The following is a 15,202-nucleotide window of genomic DNA, read 5'->3' as shown; positions in this document are numbered from 1 at the left end:
ACTAATTGCAGAGTAACAATTTGTTCATCTTTTTCTGCTTTAAGGGACATAACAGAGAGATATGATTGATAGTGCTGAAAGAAGCCTGCAGGAGAAAGGCAGAATCACTGCAGGGAGTACAAGGTACAGAACAAAAGTAGCATCATACTGAAATTGGAAAAGAAAGAAGTAATCTTAGAAAAGTACATAACTGAACTGCTTCTGATGAGGTAAGTGATGCAGTGTCTTGAAATACAGGCATCTTGAAAGTAACATTGGATGTATCATTACTTAGGGTTTATTGATTTTTTTAAAGGGTTATTTGGTCATTTTAAGCATTCTTAAAAATGTGAGTCAAATTTTATCTATTTCAAAAAATGAGGATAAATGAAATGGCTTGTGAAATGAAAAATGTTCAGGGTTGGATCTATGGGTTTTTTTTCAAAGATCTGGGCTCTTTCAGCCTATCCACATTTCTGATTCTCAGTAGCAATCATCCTGCTGCCAGCTCAAGTCCTGGCTCACAGCTGAGAACCTGCAGTTACACATTTGTGTGGATGTCAGAGGTGGGCCTGCACCATGTACTGCTGTATTTTTGGCAGATGGTGAGAAATTGGACCTGAGATGCTTCATCATCCCATTCTCAGAAGTAATGGGTCTGTGTTTTCTGTAGTAGATTTGCTTCAGAGCAGCCTGGTCCCTGTCAGGGTACCCATCACACATTCCTGGGAGCTCCCAGCTGCAGCTCTGCTTTGGCCCCTGCTCCCTCTGCCCACGGGCTCAGAATGCTGCTGCTGACTTCCCCAGCTACACCTTCCCATGGCAAGGCAAACCTGCCTTCCAGACCCTGTCTGCAGTCTGAGAGTTCTCTGTGCCAGTCCCAGCCCTGTCTGTGCCCTGCAGGAGTGAGGGGAAGCTCTGAGCTGAAAGCTGGCAGGAGCTGGATGTCACAGCAGGATGGGGAGTTTGCCCTCCTGGCACTGGCATATCTTATGAAAAATATCTTTGCCCAGGATTTCTCTCCTGGGAAGCTGAGAAGCCTCCGAGGAAAAGGAAAACAATATTATCTCATTTGCTTCTCCTGTGTTTTGCTGCTTTGGAATGTGGTTGGAGATTCTTTATCCAACAGGTGAATTGTTTTTACTTAATGACCAATCACAGCCAGCTGTGTTGAGGCTCTGGAGAGAATCACGAGTTTTCATTATTATCTTTTAAACTTCTGTCTGTATCCTTTCTGTATTCTTTAGTAGAGTTTAGTATAGCATTCTTTAATATAATACAGATCATAAAATAATAAATTAGCCTTCTAAGAACATGGAGTCAGATTAATTTCCTCCCCTCGATGGGGGTCCCAGAAAATACCACAGCCCTCCTGTGTCACACCTGGCCAGGCTCTGCTCTTGGACCTGGGCCTGAGTTGATCTGGCATCTGCCAGGAATGTCCTTTGAGAAGGGAGCACTTGGATGCTCCACAGTGTCTCAAACAGTTCTCTTTGAGAGCTACCAGTGGTGTCCAAAGACACTCTGAGCTCCTTCCTTTTCAGGACTGGGCCTGACAAAGTTTCAGGCTCTGATGAAATTCTGATCTATTAGAATTAGCTGAATTCCCCTCAGCCCCTGCTGCTGTGAGCTGGCCTAGCTGGAATAATAAATTGATTTGGTATTGCTTCTTTAGATGCTGTAAATGTTACCAAGTATTTTGTAGTTTTAAAAGCTAAGGTTTCACTATTTATAGATCAATTACCTTGTCTTGACTCCATCTTCAGCACCTGACAGCTCTTCATTTCTTTCTCAGGTAGATGGCCAGTGAACTTTTTAATTCTTGCAATGTCTTTTCTGTTATTCTTCACTCTGATTTTATTTATTTAGCTTTATGCTTGCAGTTTTTGAAAATATTTCCCCCCCCAGTCTTTTTAGGCTCTACACTTCTCCCTGTCTATGTCTGTCTTAGCTGATTATTCATTTAGATAAATTTCAAGTCTTTTCTGAGAAGTTTAATTGGCTGAGGTAGCAGAAAAGGAGTAATTTCCAGAGAGCCACTGACTTGCTCCACTATGTAAGAGAAGGATGAATGTTTAAAAGATTTCAAATAGCTGTACAGGGCATCCTGCTGCTCTGACTTTGAGGACATTTTTCTCTGTTACAGCTGGCATCATCTGTCTTACAATTTATGTGAAGTGAGCAAGCTGTTTTAAACCTGTAGGCTTTGTTTAAACAGCACAGTCAGAGATTTATGATGTGTGCTCTTGAGATCAATGTAGCTGTGGATCACTGTTAGGTATTTATCTCAAGCTTTCTGTGAGCCCTGATTGGAGTGGGGTTTATGCAATGTATGTATTGAGCAGGGGTTCACAGCTCAGACAGCTTGTGGATATTATCAAAAATGGCATCTCCCAGAGACAATTCCTGCCTGTTTAGCTCTATTTCTTGCAGTTACTATCAGAAGCTACCCAGGAGTGAGAGAATCTGGAGGTACTCTGCATGTAGAGGAGTCAGGCTAGAGGCTTTCTGTGGCTTTTTGTTTTGTCCTCTCCTTTATTTATGTTACATGCCAAGATACAGCAACATTATCAGTGAGTGGTACCTTGAGTGTCCAAGGAAGCTTGCCCTGGAAACCCAGATTATCTCTGTCCATGTATCACCTTCCTGCACCTGTGTGTGCAGGAATCTTTAACATGGTGTCTGTCATTCCTGCCTCCACTGATGGTCCAAATCTGGGTGTAAAATCTTGACATTGATAACCACGTTTACCTTCCATACTGTGCTTGATAATAATCACACAATTCCTCAAACCCATGGGCACAGGCAGCCTGCCATGGGGAGCTGAGGGCTGGGCAGAGAAATAATTTGTGGGTCTTTTTTACAAGTGACAGAGAGAAACAATCATCTCCAGCAGCAGTGGGAGCAGATGCCTGATCTGACATTGCTGATTGGTTTTGGGGATGGCAGGGGGGGACTGGGCATTGTTAAGCTGCCATCCCTTACCTGCTGAACTTCTTCCTGGCACCCCAATCTACATCAGTGACAAAGGAGAAAGTCCCCTTGCCTCTGGACTTAGACACAGTTGAGCTCTACTGGGAGTTTTCACAGAACCCCATGGGAATTTTCCTTCCCCTGCCCAAGTTCTCTTTGTGTTGTGTATTTGTCTCTTCCTCCCATTACTTCCTTCCTGTTGTGCTGAGCTCTAAAAAAATCACTACATTGCTCACAACATAATTGCAAAACATCAAGAATTTATTCATTTCCAAGTAGCAGAGAGTCTAAAGTTAGGCGCTGCCTTTGTGTTTCTTCATTCCCATTTTAAATCAAGCAGCTCTATATACATGTTTTCAGACATCTGTATAAATTATGCAGCCAGTCAGGGAGTTCCCTGTTTACACACAATATTTCCAGAAGCACTCAGAAAGATTCCCACGTTTCTTGTACTGTTTCCTGTCCTTGGTCAAGAGGCGGCCCAGGAAAGCATTTTGAGGATGGTTCCTGTAGAAATTCTGAAATCAAACAGCACTGGGGAGGTTACTGGGGGTGGTTCCCAGTGGGAAAGTACATCCTCCACCCTCCCTGCCCTCCCAGCCCTGTGCTCTCACTGAGGGAAGGAGGGGACTGCCCAGTGTAACCTCTGCTTTGCATGTCCCACTAGAACTCAGCCCTGTCTTCTGCATTTATGTTTAATTCAGCAGGAAGTGAACAGGGATGATGCTCTCCATGTACATAATGGTTCATAACAAAGCTGATCATACTCTGTAACCTGTGCTGGGGCTGGTGGTGGTGCAAATGGTGCCTGGGCTGATGAAGCTGGGAATTGGCCTTCACTGAGCTGTTTTTCTAGGGGGGAAAAAAAAAAACAACCAAACAAAAAAACCCCACCAAACCCAACTTAATTCTAAACAGTCCATTTTTTTTTCTTTTTTAATCTGGATTACTTGATCTCTTTTTTTTTTCCTTTCCCATTTTTCCCCCTCTCCTGCCTAACAGCCAAGTGATTCCAGCTTCAAGAACACTGTGGCATACTACTTTAGTCTATACTGTTTGTGAAGTCTGTTGATCTGAAATGATTTCTTGGCAACAATTCTGTGTAGTTTAGTCTTATTTTTCTTGTTTCAGTGATAGATGGTTATTTACTTACTTCTTTGATATTTTCCCCTGGGTTGTAGTTGCTGGGGGTAAGACCTGTTAAAGAGGAGACACAATGAAATGTTTCACCATTTAGGAATCATGAATTAGGCAAGTAATTCTCATGTGCTATAATGCTACAGCTGACAGAGGTCTTGGAATGGAATATCCATGGGTAACATCTATTGCTTCCCAAACCATCCATTGCCACTGATTCTGCACTTTCTGCAAGTATTGATGTTTTGTAAGACTGCTATTTTCTTTGCCTGCCAGCTCCTCTTTGGCCAACCTTCTCCTTGCCCTGGTTTTGCTGTCTGGAAGTTTTGCAGCACCCATTTGGAGATTTTGAGGTGGTGTTGAGCTGCAGGCATGGCTACTCTGCAGGTTCCCCAAAATCCCAGTTAACTCAATGACAGCTGCTTGTTGCTTACAGATAACACTGTATTTTAGCAAACACCTGGGAGCTGGGCTGTGATATCTGTGGGAGCTGGAGGTGTGAAGCATGGGCACTCCATTGCTGTGCTGAATGCTCACCTGCTTTGCTGTCCTCAGTCAGGGTCCCCAGGAGCTGGAGCAGGGAGGAGCTTCCCAGGCTGCCCAACCTCTCCAGGTTTAACCTCGAGTCTTCATCAGCTGCCAAGGCAAGGTGACAGAAACAGGCACAGGGTGAGTCTTTTGCTCTGCATCCTTGTTTCAGTCTGTCTCAGGGGATTTCTCATCAGGTCTGTTGGCCCCACAGACCCCACAGGTCTGTTGAAGATTTTCATGAAAGCACCAACCACCCATCCTTATTTAATTCTTCTAATAGGGAGAGTTGGTTTTGTCTTCCTTTCCTTCCAAAGCTTTGAGAAAAGAGAAACCTTCCTGATGTTAATCTTAGATTCTCATTTCTCTGGCAGAAGTTTTGTTACAAGAGTTTTTGACAGCAGCAGCCCCTCCTGTCACTTGAGGTACTCAACCTCATCCTTCCAGTATACAGCCCAGACTTGGATGTAATTTTAAAAATTTTACTTTAGTTTATTTCTTTATGAAATAGTTCCTGCTTCCTGTTTGAGACCTATTAACCTGCTCAGTCTTGCAATTACCAAATGCAGTGGAAGTTGTGGAAGGGCAGGAATAAAGGTAGAAAAACTTACAACTTATTTTGGCAGCTGTGCTTCTTGGTGTATTTCAGTCATCTCTCATTTAATGTGTGTACCAGTACAGATGTTACCAGTTTTTCCAACACAACAGCTTGCTGGTAGCTGATAGAATTAATTTGTCTATGCATAAAGAATTCAGAATTCTGTGGCTAGCCTGTGCCCCAAGGCAGGTTGCCAATAGAATCCCTTAACAGTGCAATATTCCAGGTAACTTGGGTTCTTGTAACCTGAGCAGTAAATTTAATCTTTGCTAATACATAGCAGACATCCAAAATTGTGGGCAACCAGAGGGTGTCATTATCAAACACTATTTGTGTAGATTAATATAATTTTGTAATTGGATTTGTAGGTGACCCTGTGGAGTTCCAGTGCTCTGACCTGCAGATATGGGTGTGACTGTAGCTTCTCACATGGACATGTAAGAAAACAAACTGAAATAATCTCCCAACATTTCAAAAACTTGCACAAAGATCAGGAATTTGAAGATCTTGGACATGCCTGTTATTGGTTTACTCACTGCACAAAAGGACATTTGCAAAGGACAGCAAGGATTTCATTATAGGACTCAGAATGAGAATACAAAAAATTCCCAGTGCTGTGTGGAGACAATCTGCATCTCTGGCCATGGATTATTCTTTAAATCAGAGCAGTGCTAGCAGGTAAATTTGCTTTGAGATTTAAAAAAGGAAAAACCCAACCCAAAACCAACCCTCTTTAAGAGAGTTCCTCTTCTGTGTCTTCTCCTTCCCAGAGAGTCTTTACATTAGCAGGGAAGATCTAAGCACAGTGACTTGAACCTAATGCAATAATGGCTAGAGCCAGCTATGATGTGACAGATATTACTCATATTGAGTCAGGGGTACCTGGAAATGCAAATTACATTGTGGAAGGCTTGAGGAGATGCTGGCTTAGCAGTCCAAGATTTTCAGAGCAGACTGGGGACTGCTGATACCTATGAACCAGCAGAGCAGCTGTTGCAAAGCAGGTAAGAACATCCACTTTTTAATAGTCAGCTTTATGCAATAACTTCTGCATTGGTTTGCTGTTCTTTCAGAACTCATTTCAGAAAGTCTTCCAGGACCAGTCAGGTCTGATGATAGTAACCTTCCAGATTCTGCTGTGCATTTTTTCTGAGCCATTTCAAACTTTGAGCATCACTTTCTCAAGTAAAGATTTATTCTTCCCCTGGGCTGGATGGAATCTAAATTAGTGCAAACAAATAGCATTCTCAGTACATAGAAGTCTAAGAGAGATTTGCCTGTTCTTGATGTTTGCACCAGGTTTCCCTGTTTTTAAACACAAAATAGCTTATTTCAAAGGGTAGAAGCAGGAGAGACTGTACAGCCAAACTTCTTTAAGTTACCCAGTGCCTATGAATGCCCAGACACTGAATGCCAGCTCACATTCAGTGCTGCAAGGCTCAGATGCCTTTTTCTCCTCAATGCATCCTTTTGTTTCCTGGCTCTCAAAGCAGCAGAGGTAACTATTTAGGGCACCCAAGCTCCCCATTGTACAAGACCAGCACCCACTGCTGTGTCCCTTGTGCTGCTGCTGTCCTCCTGCTTCTCCTGCAGCTGAGCAGCACAGATCCAGGCCCCTTGGAAAGCACACTGCTGCTTTTCCTGCTCCAACCCCTGCATGATAACCATTAAAGTCAAAATTCTCTTACCTGAATGTTGATAAGACATCTCACTGGCATTGATGATGGGGAGAGACAAGAGAGGACAGGAGAAGCAGATGATAATGAGACAGCAAAGTATCAGTTTATGCATCCTTGCTGTGTTGGATGTTCTGTTGTGTCCAACCCTGGAACTCAGAACTCCTGGCTAACTGGAGCCTCAGCTCCCAGTTTCTCCCATTATATAGCCACTCATGACCTCATAAACACCATCATGTTCTCTCCCCCCTTCAAAAAAAAAATCCAATGAATTTATTGCCCATTGATTCTAAATGAAAACCACTTTGCATTGATGTAATTTTTCAAGGTAACAGTTCATAGACAATAAATTTACTGTCTTATAGCTTGGTGTACAAAATGGATATTATATCAAACCAAGCACAGTAAAGTTTATAAATCTGGCATTAAAAAAAAAGTAACTTTCAGTTATAAATCATGAGTTAACAAAGGGTCAGACGTTGGTTGAAATGACCAGGGCAATAGACAGCTGATTTATGAGCCTCAGCAGTCTTGACGCAAAGCATCTGATATGAAATGCAATTTTTTTTTTCCTCTCTCTTTTGTGAGATGGATGAATGTGTTGTGTTGTATTTGTTGTGCCAGAAAAAAAGTAAAAAAGAGAAGGAGTTAAAAAAGCTTGTGAACTTACAAAGAAAATACTAGGAGAATTCAATTTTTAAATTTGTTTTGCTCTCCCTTGCAGAATTTCACACCTATTTATTTGGGAAGACCTCATCCAATGGTGCCCTAGAGAATTGTCTTGGCAGAGAAAGTGCAGCTTCCATCTGGAGACTTCTTGGTACATATAAACTACTTTGGTTGATGTTAAACACAGGTCTCTCTGTAGACTGGAAGATCATTTTCCATTTCACTTATCTTCTCCTTCAGTTGGAACTAACTACTTAATTCTGAGTATGTTAGCAAGGTTTTTCCCCTGTTTGCCTATTGCTTTTGCCTAATGCTACCACAGGAGTTGCCTTATGTCATCTCATCCCTTTAGTGCTTGTTTCCCTCCATCTAGCCTATTTTGTCTCCTTAACTTAAAATTTGATTTATCATATCACAGAGCAAGGACTGACTGGACTAGTCTCTCCCCTCCATTCTCTATGCAGTGTCATATCCAACTGTATAGAGCCTTGAAAATAACAAAAAAATGTAAGTATATGGCAATATCCTTTCCTTTTAATGGTGAGAAGATAATGCTTGTTTGTAACAAATTGAGGTTTGTTACTTTTCTGCCTCTCTACTCAAATGTTTTTGTCTTCAAATGCTCTTCAAAATACTATGAAATCCAACTAATGTTACTAAAGTTGTTTCCTTATGCTGAATTTTGTGATAAGTTGCAAAAGGTGTGAACTTTTTTTTTTTTTAATAAGCATTTCCTATAGAAGATTAATTTTTATATTGTGCATCCTGTGGCTCCTAAGACTAATTTCAAATTGGCTGCATCAGTCATATAGAACAGAAATATTTCTGCTGCAGGTCTAAAAACCTGCATGGAGAGCAGTCCATGGGTGGGCTAAACACAGTGGGCTCTGAAAGAAGTTGAGGTTGGAAATCTGGAAATCTCATACTCCAATTCCCCTGCTGCAAGCAGGGCCAGCCAGGACAGCTGGTCCAGGAGTGTGTCTAGTCAGGTTTGAATAGATCCAAGGATGGAATGGGACAGAATTTCAAAATGAAGCTTGATAATCCCTTGGCATCCCTGTGTGAGTTCAGTGCTCTGATCTGAGTGCACAGGTGGGTGTTGGAGAGGTGGGAAAGGACCTGCAGAGGTCCTGCCAGCCTAAACTTCCCTGTGTGCACAGGGAGGGCTGGTGTTTGACTTGCCTTGACTATTGAACATATGCTTCAATTATCTGTACTACAAATCCTTTTTCTCTGCACTTCTCTCTGCTGAACTGAATGTTTATGACAAAAGAATTTCTCCACAGAATTAACCTAATGTGTTTTATTCCCCTTTCCCTGTGCTTCCCTGTGAGAGAGATAAGCAGCAAGAGAGGAATTCTCTCTCCTCATCTGAGTCATGCAGCTCTTGTTCCAAAACTGCAGACAGTAATTAGCTCTGATTTGATGCATGATCTCACTGTTGGTGCTGGATGCTCTGTACAAATGCTTCTCCTTCAGTGAACTATCAATGACAATGGTATTATCAATATTCACCCTAGGCATCCTCCAAGGAAAGCTAATGAAGCACTCTGACCAGCAGCTGCTGTCCTTTGTCTTTCCTCAAGGAAGATTCAGCATCTCAGAGCCCTCCTGGAGTGCGTCATGCTCAACTTGGGCAACCTGCCCGAGGATTATTGCCTCTGCTTAGGGCTGGAGGTGTCACTTAGCCACTCTCCTTTGTCACTTAGCCACTCTCCTTTGTCACTTCTGCACTCTTTGCTCTCCCAAAATGTCAAAGGCGTCTCCCTGGGGCGACAGTGCCAACGTCATCATGGCCAAGCAAGGAAACAGCTCATCCCAAACAAAGGTACAGAGCCCTGGGTCCATGGGAGAGGGAACTCAATGGGAATGGCACTTTGAGAACTTGGAAGTTCTTGATTTGAAACTCTTCTGCAGAATTTTGTGGGGAGAGTTTTCAAAGTTCTTATTTATGCTTATTTAGTTTTGGAAGTGCCTCAGGGCAGCAGTAGGTAGATAAATTACAGTAGTAAAATTATTACAGTAGATAAATTACTGAACAAAGTAAGTATTGCAGTAGATAAAATTCCTGAACAAGTTCCTGAACAAAATCTAAGCAATAAATATATTTAAATATAACTTTAAATGTATAAGTATAATATATTTAAATATAAATATATAAGTATAATATATTTAAATATAAATATATAAATATGATATATAAATATAACCTATCCTAAAAGATCATCCTTCATTCAGAAGAAACAATATGATGGCTCATGAAGAACAAGTTGCTAGTATAGCCAAGACAACGTTGAAAAAAAAATAAGACTCAATGAAACTAATCACATACATCACCAAAAATTATCTACTTCTGTGTAAAATAGTATGGATGAAGTGTAATCTATAATGCAACAGTTCTTTCCCCTGTTGCCAACTGGTTTATGGCAAGTAAGCATGAGTTGTTGTTAGTCAAGTATTGTGACAGAAAACCAGGAATTTGAGGTGTGATTTACCAGGAGCATTTGTATGAGGGACTTCTTCAGAGGATGTGATTTCTAGTGTAAAACTCTGGCTTGAGTTTAGTTTACAAGAAGAGAGGTGTGCAGTAGAATGATTTTGTACTGGCACTGTAATTGCAGGTGAGCTTGGTGTTGTATGAGTACCCATCTCTTCATTGAATTTTACTACAATTTTAACTTAACATGTTGCTTCAGTGAGTCATACATGTTGGCTGGAAAATATTTGCACTGTTATTAATTTTTCTGGTAGGGGCTATTGTACAGGGGTTTGGGGTATTCTGCTTTGCTGTCACTGCTGATACCTGTTCTCATTAACACCTAAAAAGTTTATTTTCACTGAAAGTTTAACATTTTAGCTGATTATTCAGCTACATAAGATGATTTCTAGATTTATTTTGCACACTGAAATAGCTACCTTGTGAGATCATATATGCAATAAGGTGGTTTTTTCTGCTACCAAATTACATTGCCCTATTTATACTATGCCTTTTAATGTGTGCTGAAAATAGCCTGTGTGGAGAATATGGAAACCAAAGGAAAAAACTAACCACAACCTGCTGTTAACTTTCTTTTTGAAGATGCTTCCTCTGCTCACTGTGTGTGAGCTGTAATGCACAGGAGTATTTAATCTTCAGAATTTCTTTTAATGTTTTGTAATGCCTCTGAGAGGTTCTGACCTAGGCTGTCTTGTTCTGAGCTGGGTTGAAGGTGTGTGGGTGAGTATGTGCTTGCCTGGACACACACCCCTGTGTGATGGTGGCTCCTTAGGCCTCTCTGAAGATATTTTATTTTACTACAGAATTGGCAAGATGTAAAAATTCTTGAGCACAGGATCACAGCTGCCAAAACACTGCTGCTCTGTATAATTTCCACCAGTTTGAGGGGAAAAAACCCTCTTGCTCTTTGGCCCACTGTAGTCTGGGTATATTCTCCAAGTGAAGCTTGACAGACTGGTCCCTGCTTGCCCTGTCCTCTCAGCACTGCAGAATTACCAACCTGAACCTTCACGCTGCTTGACGTGAAGGAAAGTAAATCTGGCATGACTGAGACTTGGAAACGCAGCACGTCAATATCTTATGGGAATTGAATTCTGGATAACGCAGATGCAAACTGAGGAGCAGAAACCAGATCTTGAAATAAGGTTTCTTTCACCAAAAAAAAAAAAAAGTAATGGAACTAGCTACGCAATTACAGTTTATTTTTAAAACTGAAATTATGACAGCAGAGTGTGTAAGGAAGGAGAGGAACACATCTGCAGCAAGGCTGGAACTTTCTCTGTGCCTTTCACCTGCTATGCCAAGGTATCCCAAATAATCTGTTCAACTCTAATAAGAAATTGTGATCTGGATAAAAGCAAAATAAAAACTGCTTTATTTCATTTTTCTGGTCAATACAGTGGTCATCAGAGAAAGCAGCACAAAGCAGCTGACAGGCACAGGCTGTTTGTGTAGCTCTGTCCATTCTTATTCCATCAGTCCCAGCTGTAGGGCAAGCAGGAGGCTTGGGCCCATTTTATGAGAGGTGCACACATTTCTGTCACAACTGCTGCACTTGGAACCTTGCAATTGGTAAAATTTCCCAATTTGGGTTTCTTTGTCGCAGAGAACTCTGTGGTGAGACATTTTCAAGGTAAAACCTTTACAAATATTTCAGTAATGCAGGGTAGTCCAAATCAGCTCCGAGCTAGCCAGAACTGCAATCCTTTTCCCCTGAGTTGGGTGGGGAGTGTGGGGGCAGAGAGGGGCTGGGAAGGGCAGGAGATGGGAAAGGCTGGGAAGGGCAGGGACAGGAGATGGGAAAGGCTGGGAAGGGCAGGAACAGGAGATGGGAAAGGCTGGGAAGGGCAGGGGCCGGAGCTGGGCAGGGCAGGGGCAGGGCCGGGTGATCTCGGGGTCCCCCCGGGCTCTGTGCCCGGCTCGGGGGGCGCTGGCCCCGGGAGGTGGCGCTGCGGGACCTGCGGGGGCTTGGGCTTGGGCTGGGTTTGGGTTTAGGGAGGGTCCAGGGTCGGTGTGTTCGGCTGGGGATGTGTTTGAGTTTGGGGGATCGGTGTGTTTGTGTGTGGGTTTTGTTTTGGGGGGGTTGGTGTGTATTTGGTTGGGTTTGAGGCTGCTGATGTGTTTGAGTTTGGGGGATCGCTGTGTTTGTGTGTGGGTTTTGTTTTGGGGGGGTTGGTGTGTGTTTGGTTGGGTTTGAGGCTGCTGATGTGTTTGAGTTTGGGGGGCTTTGGGGATGCATGTTTGGGTGTGGGAGATGGGGTGTGTGTGGCTGGCTGGGTTTGGGGGGGTCAATGTGTCTGTGGTGAGGTTGGGGGGGGTCATTGTGTTCATGTTTGTGTTTGGGGGTGTTGGTGTGTTTATGTTTGGGGGGTCAATGTGTTCTCTGTGTGCTGGGGTTTAGAGGTGCTGGTGTGTTTGTTTTTGGGGGTCAGTGTGTTTGTGTGTGTGGTTGGGTTTGGGGGTGTTGGGTGTGTTTGTGTGGCTGGGTTTGGAGGAGCATACAGGTCTGGGGGTGTTGGTGTGTTTGTGTTGGGAATGTTGGTGTGTTTGTGTCTTGGGCTGGATTTTGAGGGTGTCAGGGGTGTGTGTGTATTTACATTGGGATGTCAGTGTGTGTGTGTTTGGGTTGGGTTTGTGAGGCGTCAGGGTGTGTTTGGTTGGCTTGGGGATGTCTGTTTGTGTCTTTGGCTGGATTTTGGGGGTAGCATTTTTCTTTTTAAAGCAATAGCACAGCCTTCCTGAGGTTTAATTTAGGTTGTAATAAAAAATTATCGAGCTAATCCTGCTGCAGAGATAGGTGTGATTGCTGCATACTATGATATTTTTCACTCTTGTTCTGTTCTTAAACTTACACCATTCATTATTTTTAAGCAGAGTATTGAGGGGTTTTCCAAACAAATTATTTCCTGGAGGCTGCCTACACAGACAGCTGTTCAGCTGAGGATTTAAAGGAGTGAATTCCAGCTTAACACTTGTGTCTCCTAGGGCTACGAATGCAATTTTTTCAAAAACTGGTACTACTAATGTCAAAAAGGGAAGCAGCAATTCACTGCTGATTCTTTTCTATGTAGTTAGGATGATGGAGTGGGCAGGCCAGGCTGTTGTCTTGTATTTTCTCTGGCCCAAAGGGAGGAAGTGCAGAAACAGTAAAGTAACAAATTGCAAGAGGCAATAAGAATCACCTTCCAGATTTCCCTGCCTGAAACTACTTCATACTCTGTTAATTGCATGGTGCTCTGACTCATTAGTTTCTTACTACAAATCATTTAATTGGAAACTTAGTAATAGTTTACTATCTGTTCATTGTTTTACTCTCTGCCCTGTTTCATTTTCTAAGAGCTAGAGGATAAGGACTTTAATCTACAGTGGTGATAGAACAAAACAGTTTTGTCACAGGTGTCCTTGTGCTTTTTTAAAAAAATTTTCTATCTAGCTCTTCACATTTGTTGTACTCATGTTCTTCCTGTTTTTATCACAGAGGCTTAGGATTACTTATCACTCCAATATCCATAACTGATATCAGAGGACAAATTTCAGGTAGTTCAGTGTGTGGGCAGGAGCCACTGACTAATTAAGAGGAATGCTAATAATCTTTGGCATTTAGCTGTCGTCCACTCAGCGTAGGCAGTAAATGAATGGCACACAAAAGCAGACTTTAATTTTTTTACTTTGTTTTCTGGCTGCATAATCCCTTTAATCCTTTGCTATCAGAGTTTTTTATTAATTAAATGGAATCTCTGCAGGCTCAGTGATTCACATTTCAGGGCAAATACGTGTATTTAACGGGGGAGGGTTGGCATGGGTCTCACTGGGCAACTTGAGGTTTAAAGCAGTCCTTCAAGGTTGTTTTGTAAATGAATGTGTTTTCTTGGCAGTCAGACCTGTAGGATCTTCGCTGTTTAAGAGCTGTATTCCAGTTTAGCAAAGAATTCCTGCTTGCTGGCAGGCCTGCTTAGTGTTCTCTTCAGGTTAAATGGTTTATGCTTGTTCTGAATTGACAGTATCAAAATATCAAAGCTCTGAATACTAGAAGGATTTTTTTTTAATATTCCTAAAGTCTATGGTATTGTATCTAAAGGTACATTGTCTCTTTTACCTCTCCACTCACCTTTCTCTTTTTCTTTTTCCAAATTTGGTTTGTTTTAAACCTGCTGAAGTGTTTGTATGCAGGAGAAAAGTGAGGTGAAGTAAACTAAGATTTGTTTTAAAACTGACTTAAAGGGGTAACTTGGATATTTTATTTCAGTTTTGAGTGGCTTGTTTCAGTTTGGGTTATGTAAACTGAGAGTAGGTGTAACAGGTTTAAGGTACACTAAGTGATAAGTCATCCTTAAATTGAAGTAGGTGTCTGTGTGTGCAATTTTCCATTCGCTAAATCAAATAAAATTTATTTTCTTAAAGCAAATAGATTGGAACAGGAGAGATCTTCCCTGGTTTCAGGATGTGTTCAGGTTTTTGTTGAAGTACAATCCACTTTGGTTCGGTAGAGTCTGGTGCTTGACCTGGCAGCCACCCAGGATCCAGAAGGTGAAAGGAAACCATTGGTGATATCACAGCAAACTTCTGCCAAATTGATGTTAGAGAGAAATTCCATTTTTTGTTGTAGATTGTATTAAAATTTCTTATTACAGTGAGGGCAGGGACAATATCCAGCAGCTGTTATGCTCAGCTAACACAGAACCTGTGGGGTGGAGAAGCTCCTCTTGCAGCCCCCTGTATTAGGAAAGGTTTGTTCCCAGCTGAGAGAGGACCTGAGGTGGCACATGGTTATAAAATAAGACTTTGTGTAGTTTTAAGAATGCAACTTACCCTGACTTTCAAACAGGTGACAAAAAGTCAAGTGGAGGGGGTACAAGTTGCCTGTTGGTATTTCCTGTGTGTTGTCTCCTTGGCATGGAACATCTCCCACAAAGGTTTTTGCATCATCTGTGCAAAAGGTAGTCTTCTCCCAGAGAAGACTCTACTTCTGTCCTGTGAAGGATCTGATAGAAAGACTGAAAATAAGAAATGATATTCTGCTTTAAGAAAATTATTTGAAATTTACATGTTTTAAAGGAGCCCCTGCAGTCTCAGAGTCTCTACCATCCAGAAGCATTAGGCACAGAAACTCCTGTTTGTACAGGAGGTGAGAAACAGAAACCCTTT

General features: G+C 42.1%; 2 protein-coding genes and 1 long non-coding RNA gene across 3 annotated transcripts in view; 1 reads left to right on the top strand and 2 right to left on the bottom strand.

The window, feature by feature from the left end:
* MRPS16 (mitochondrial ribosomal protein S16) overlaps positions 1 to 15,202 on the bottom strand; it is a 320,729-nt gene that overhangs the window by 199,452 nt on the left and 106,075 nt on the right. The gene's annotated exons all lie outside the window — the stretch shown is intronic.
* UTS2 (urotensin 2) lies at positions 3,290 to 7,127 on the bottom strand. Its single transcript, XM_071449106.1, has 4 exons — positions 6,904 to 7,127; positions 4,627 to 4,725; positions 4,106 to 4,149; positions 3,290 to 3,470 (listed from the first exon to the last, which is right to left on the bottom strand). Exons 1-4 carry the CDS (start codon positions 7,004 to 7,006, stop codon positions 3,354 to 3,356), a joined length of 363 nt encoding a protein of 120 aa, XP_071305207.1. The 5' UTR covers positions 7,007 to 7,127; the 3' UTR covers positions 3,290 to 3,353.
* Positions 4,510 to 8,936, top strand: LOC139600716 (uncharacterized). The gene is made up of 5 exons (XR_011682647.1): positions 4,510 to 4,758; positions 5,584 to 5,893; positions 5,986 to 6,219; positions 7,616 to 7,711; positions 7,979 to 8,936. It is a non-coding gene; the product is annotated as an uncharacterized lncRNA (long non-coding RNA).

Source organism: Agelaius tricolor, unplaced genomic scaffold, assembly GCF_023055355.1.
Source record: "Agelaius tricolor isolate 1412-34295 unplaced genomic scaffold, bAgeTri1.0.p SCAF_28, whole genome shotgun sequence".
Classification (NCBI taxonomy): domain Eukaryota; kingdom Metazoa; phylum Chordata; class Aves; order Passeriformes; family Icteridae; genus Agelaius; species Agelaius tricolor.
This window is presented reverse-complemented; position numbering and strand designations above follow the sequence as displayed.

What these genes read in the sequence shown, in the direction of transcription:
- UTS2 (XM_071449106.1), bottom strand. Translation starts at nt 7,006, where the DNA reads ATGCATAAACTGATACTTTGCTGTCTCATTATCATCTGCTTCTCCTGT. An exon ending in GATGTCTTATCAACATTCAG is followed by an intron (nt 4,726 to 6,903) that starts GTAAGAGAATTT and finishes TTGCCTTGGCAG; the next exon opens with CTGATGAAGACTCGAGGTTA. An exon ending in GACTGAGGACAGCAAAGCAG is followed by an intron (nt 4,150 to 4,626) that starts GTGAGCATTCAG and finishes CCTCTTTAACAG; the next exon opens with GTCTTACCCCCAGCAACTAC.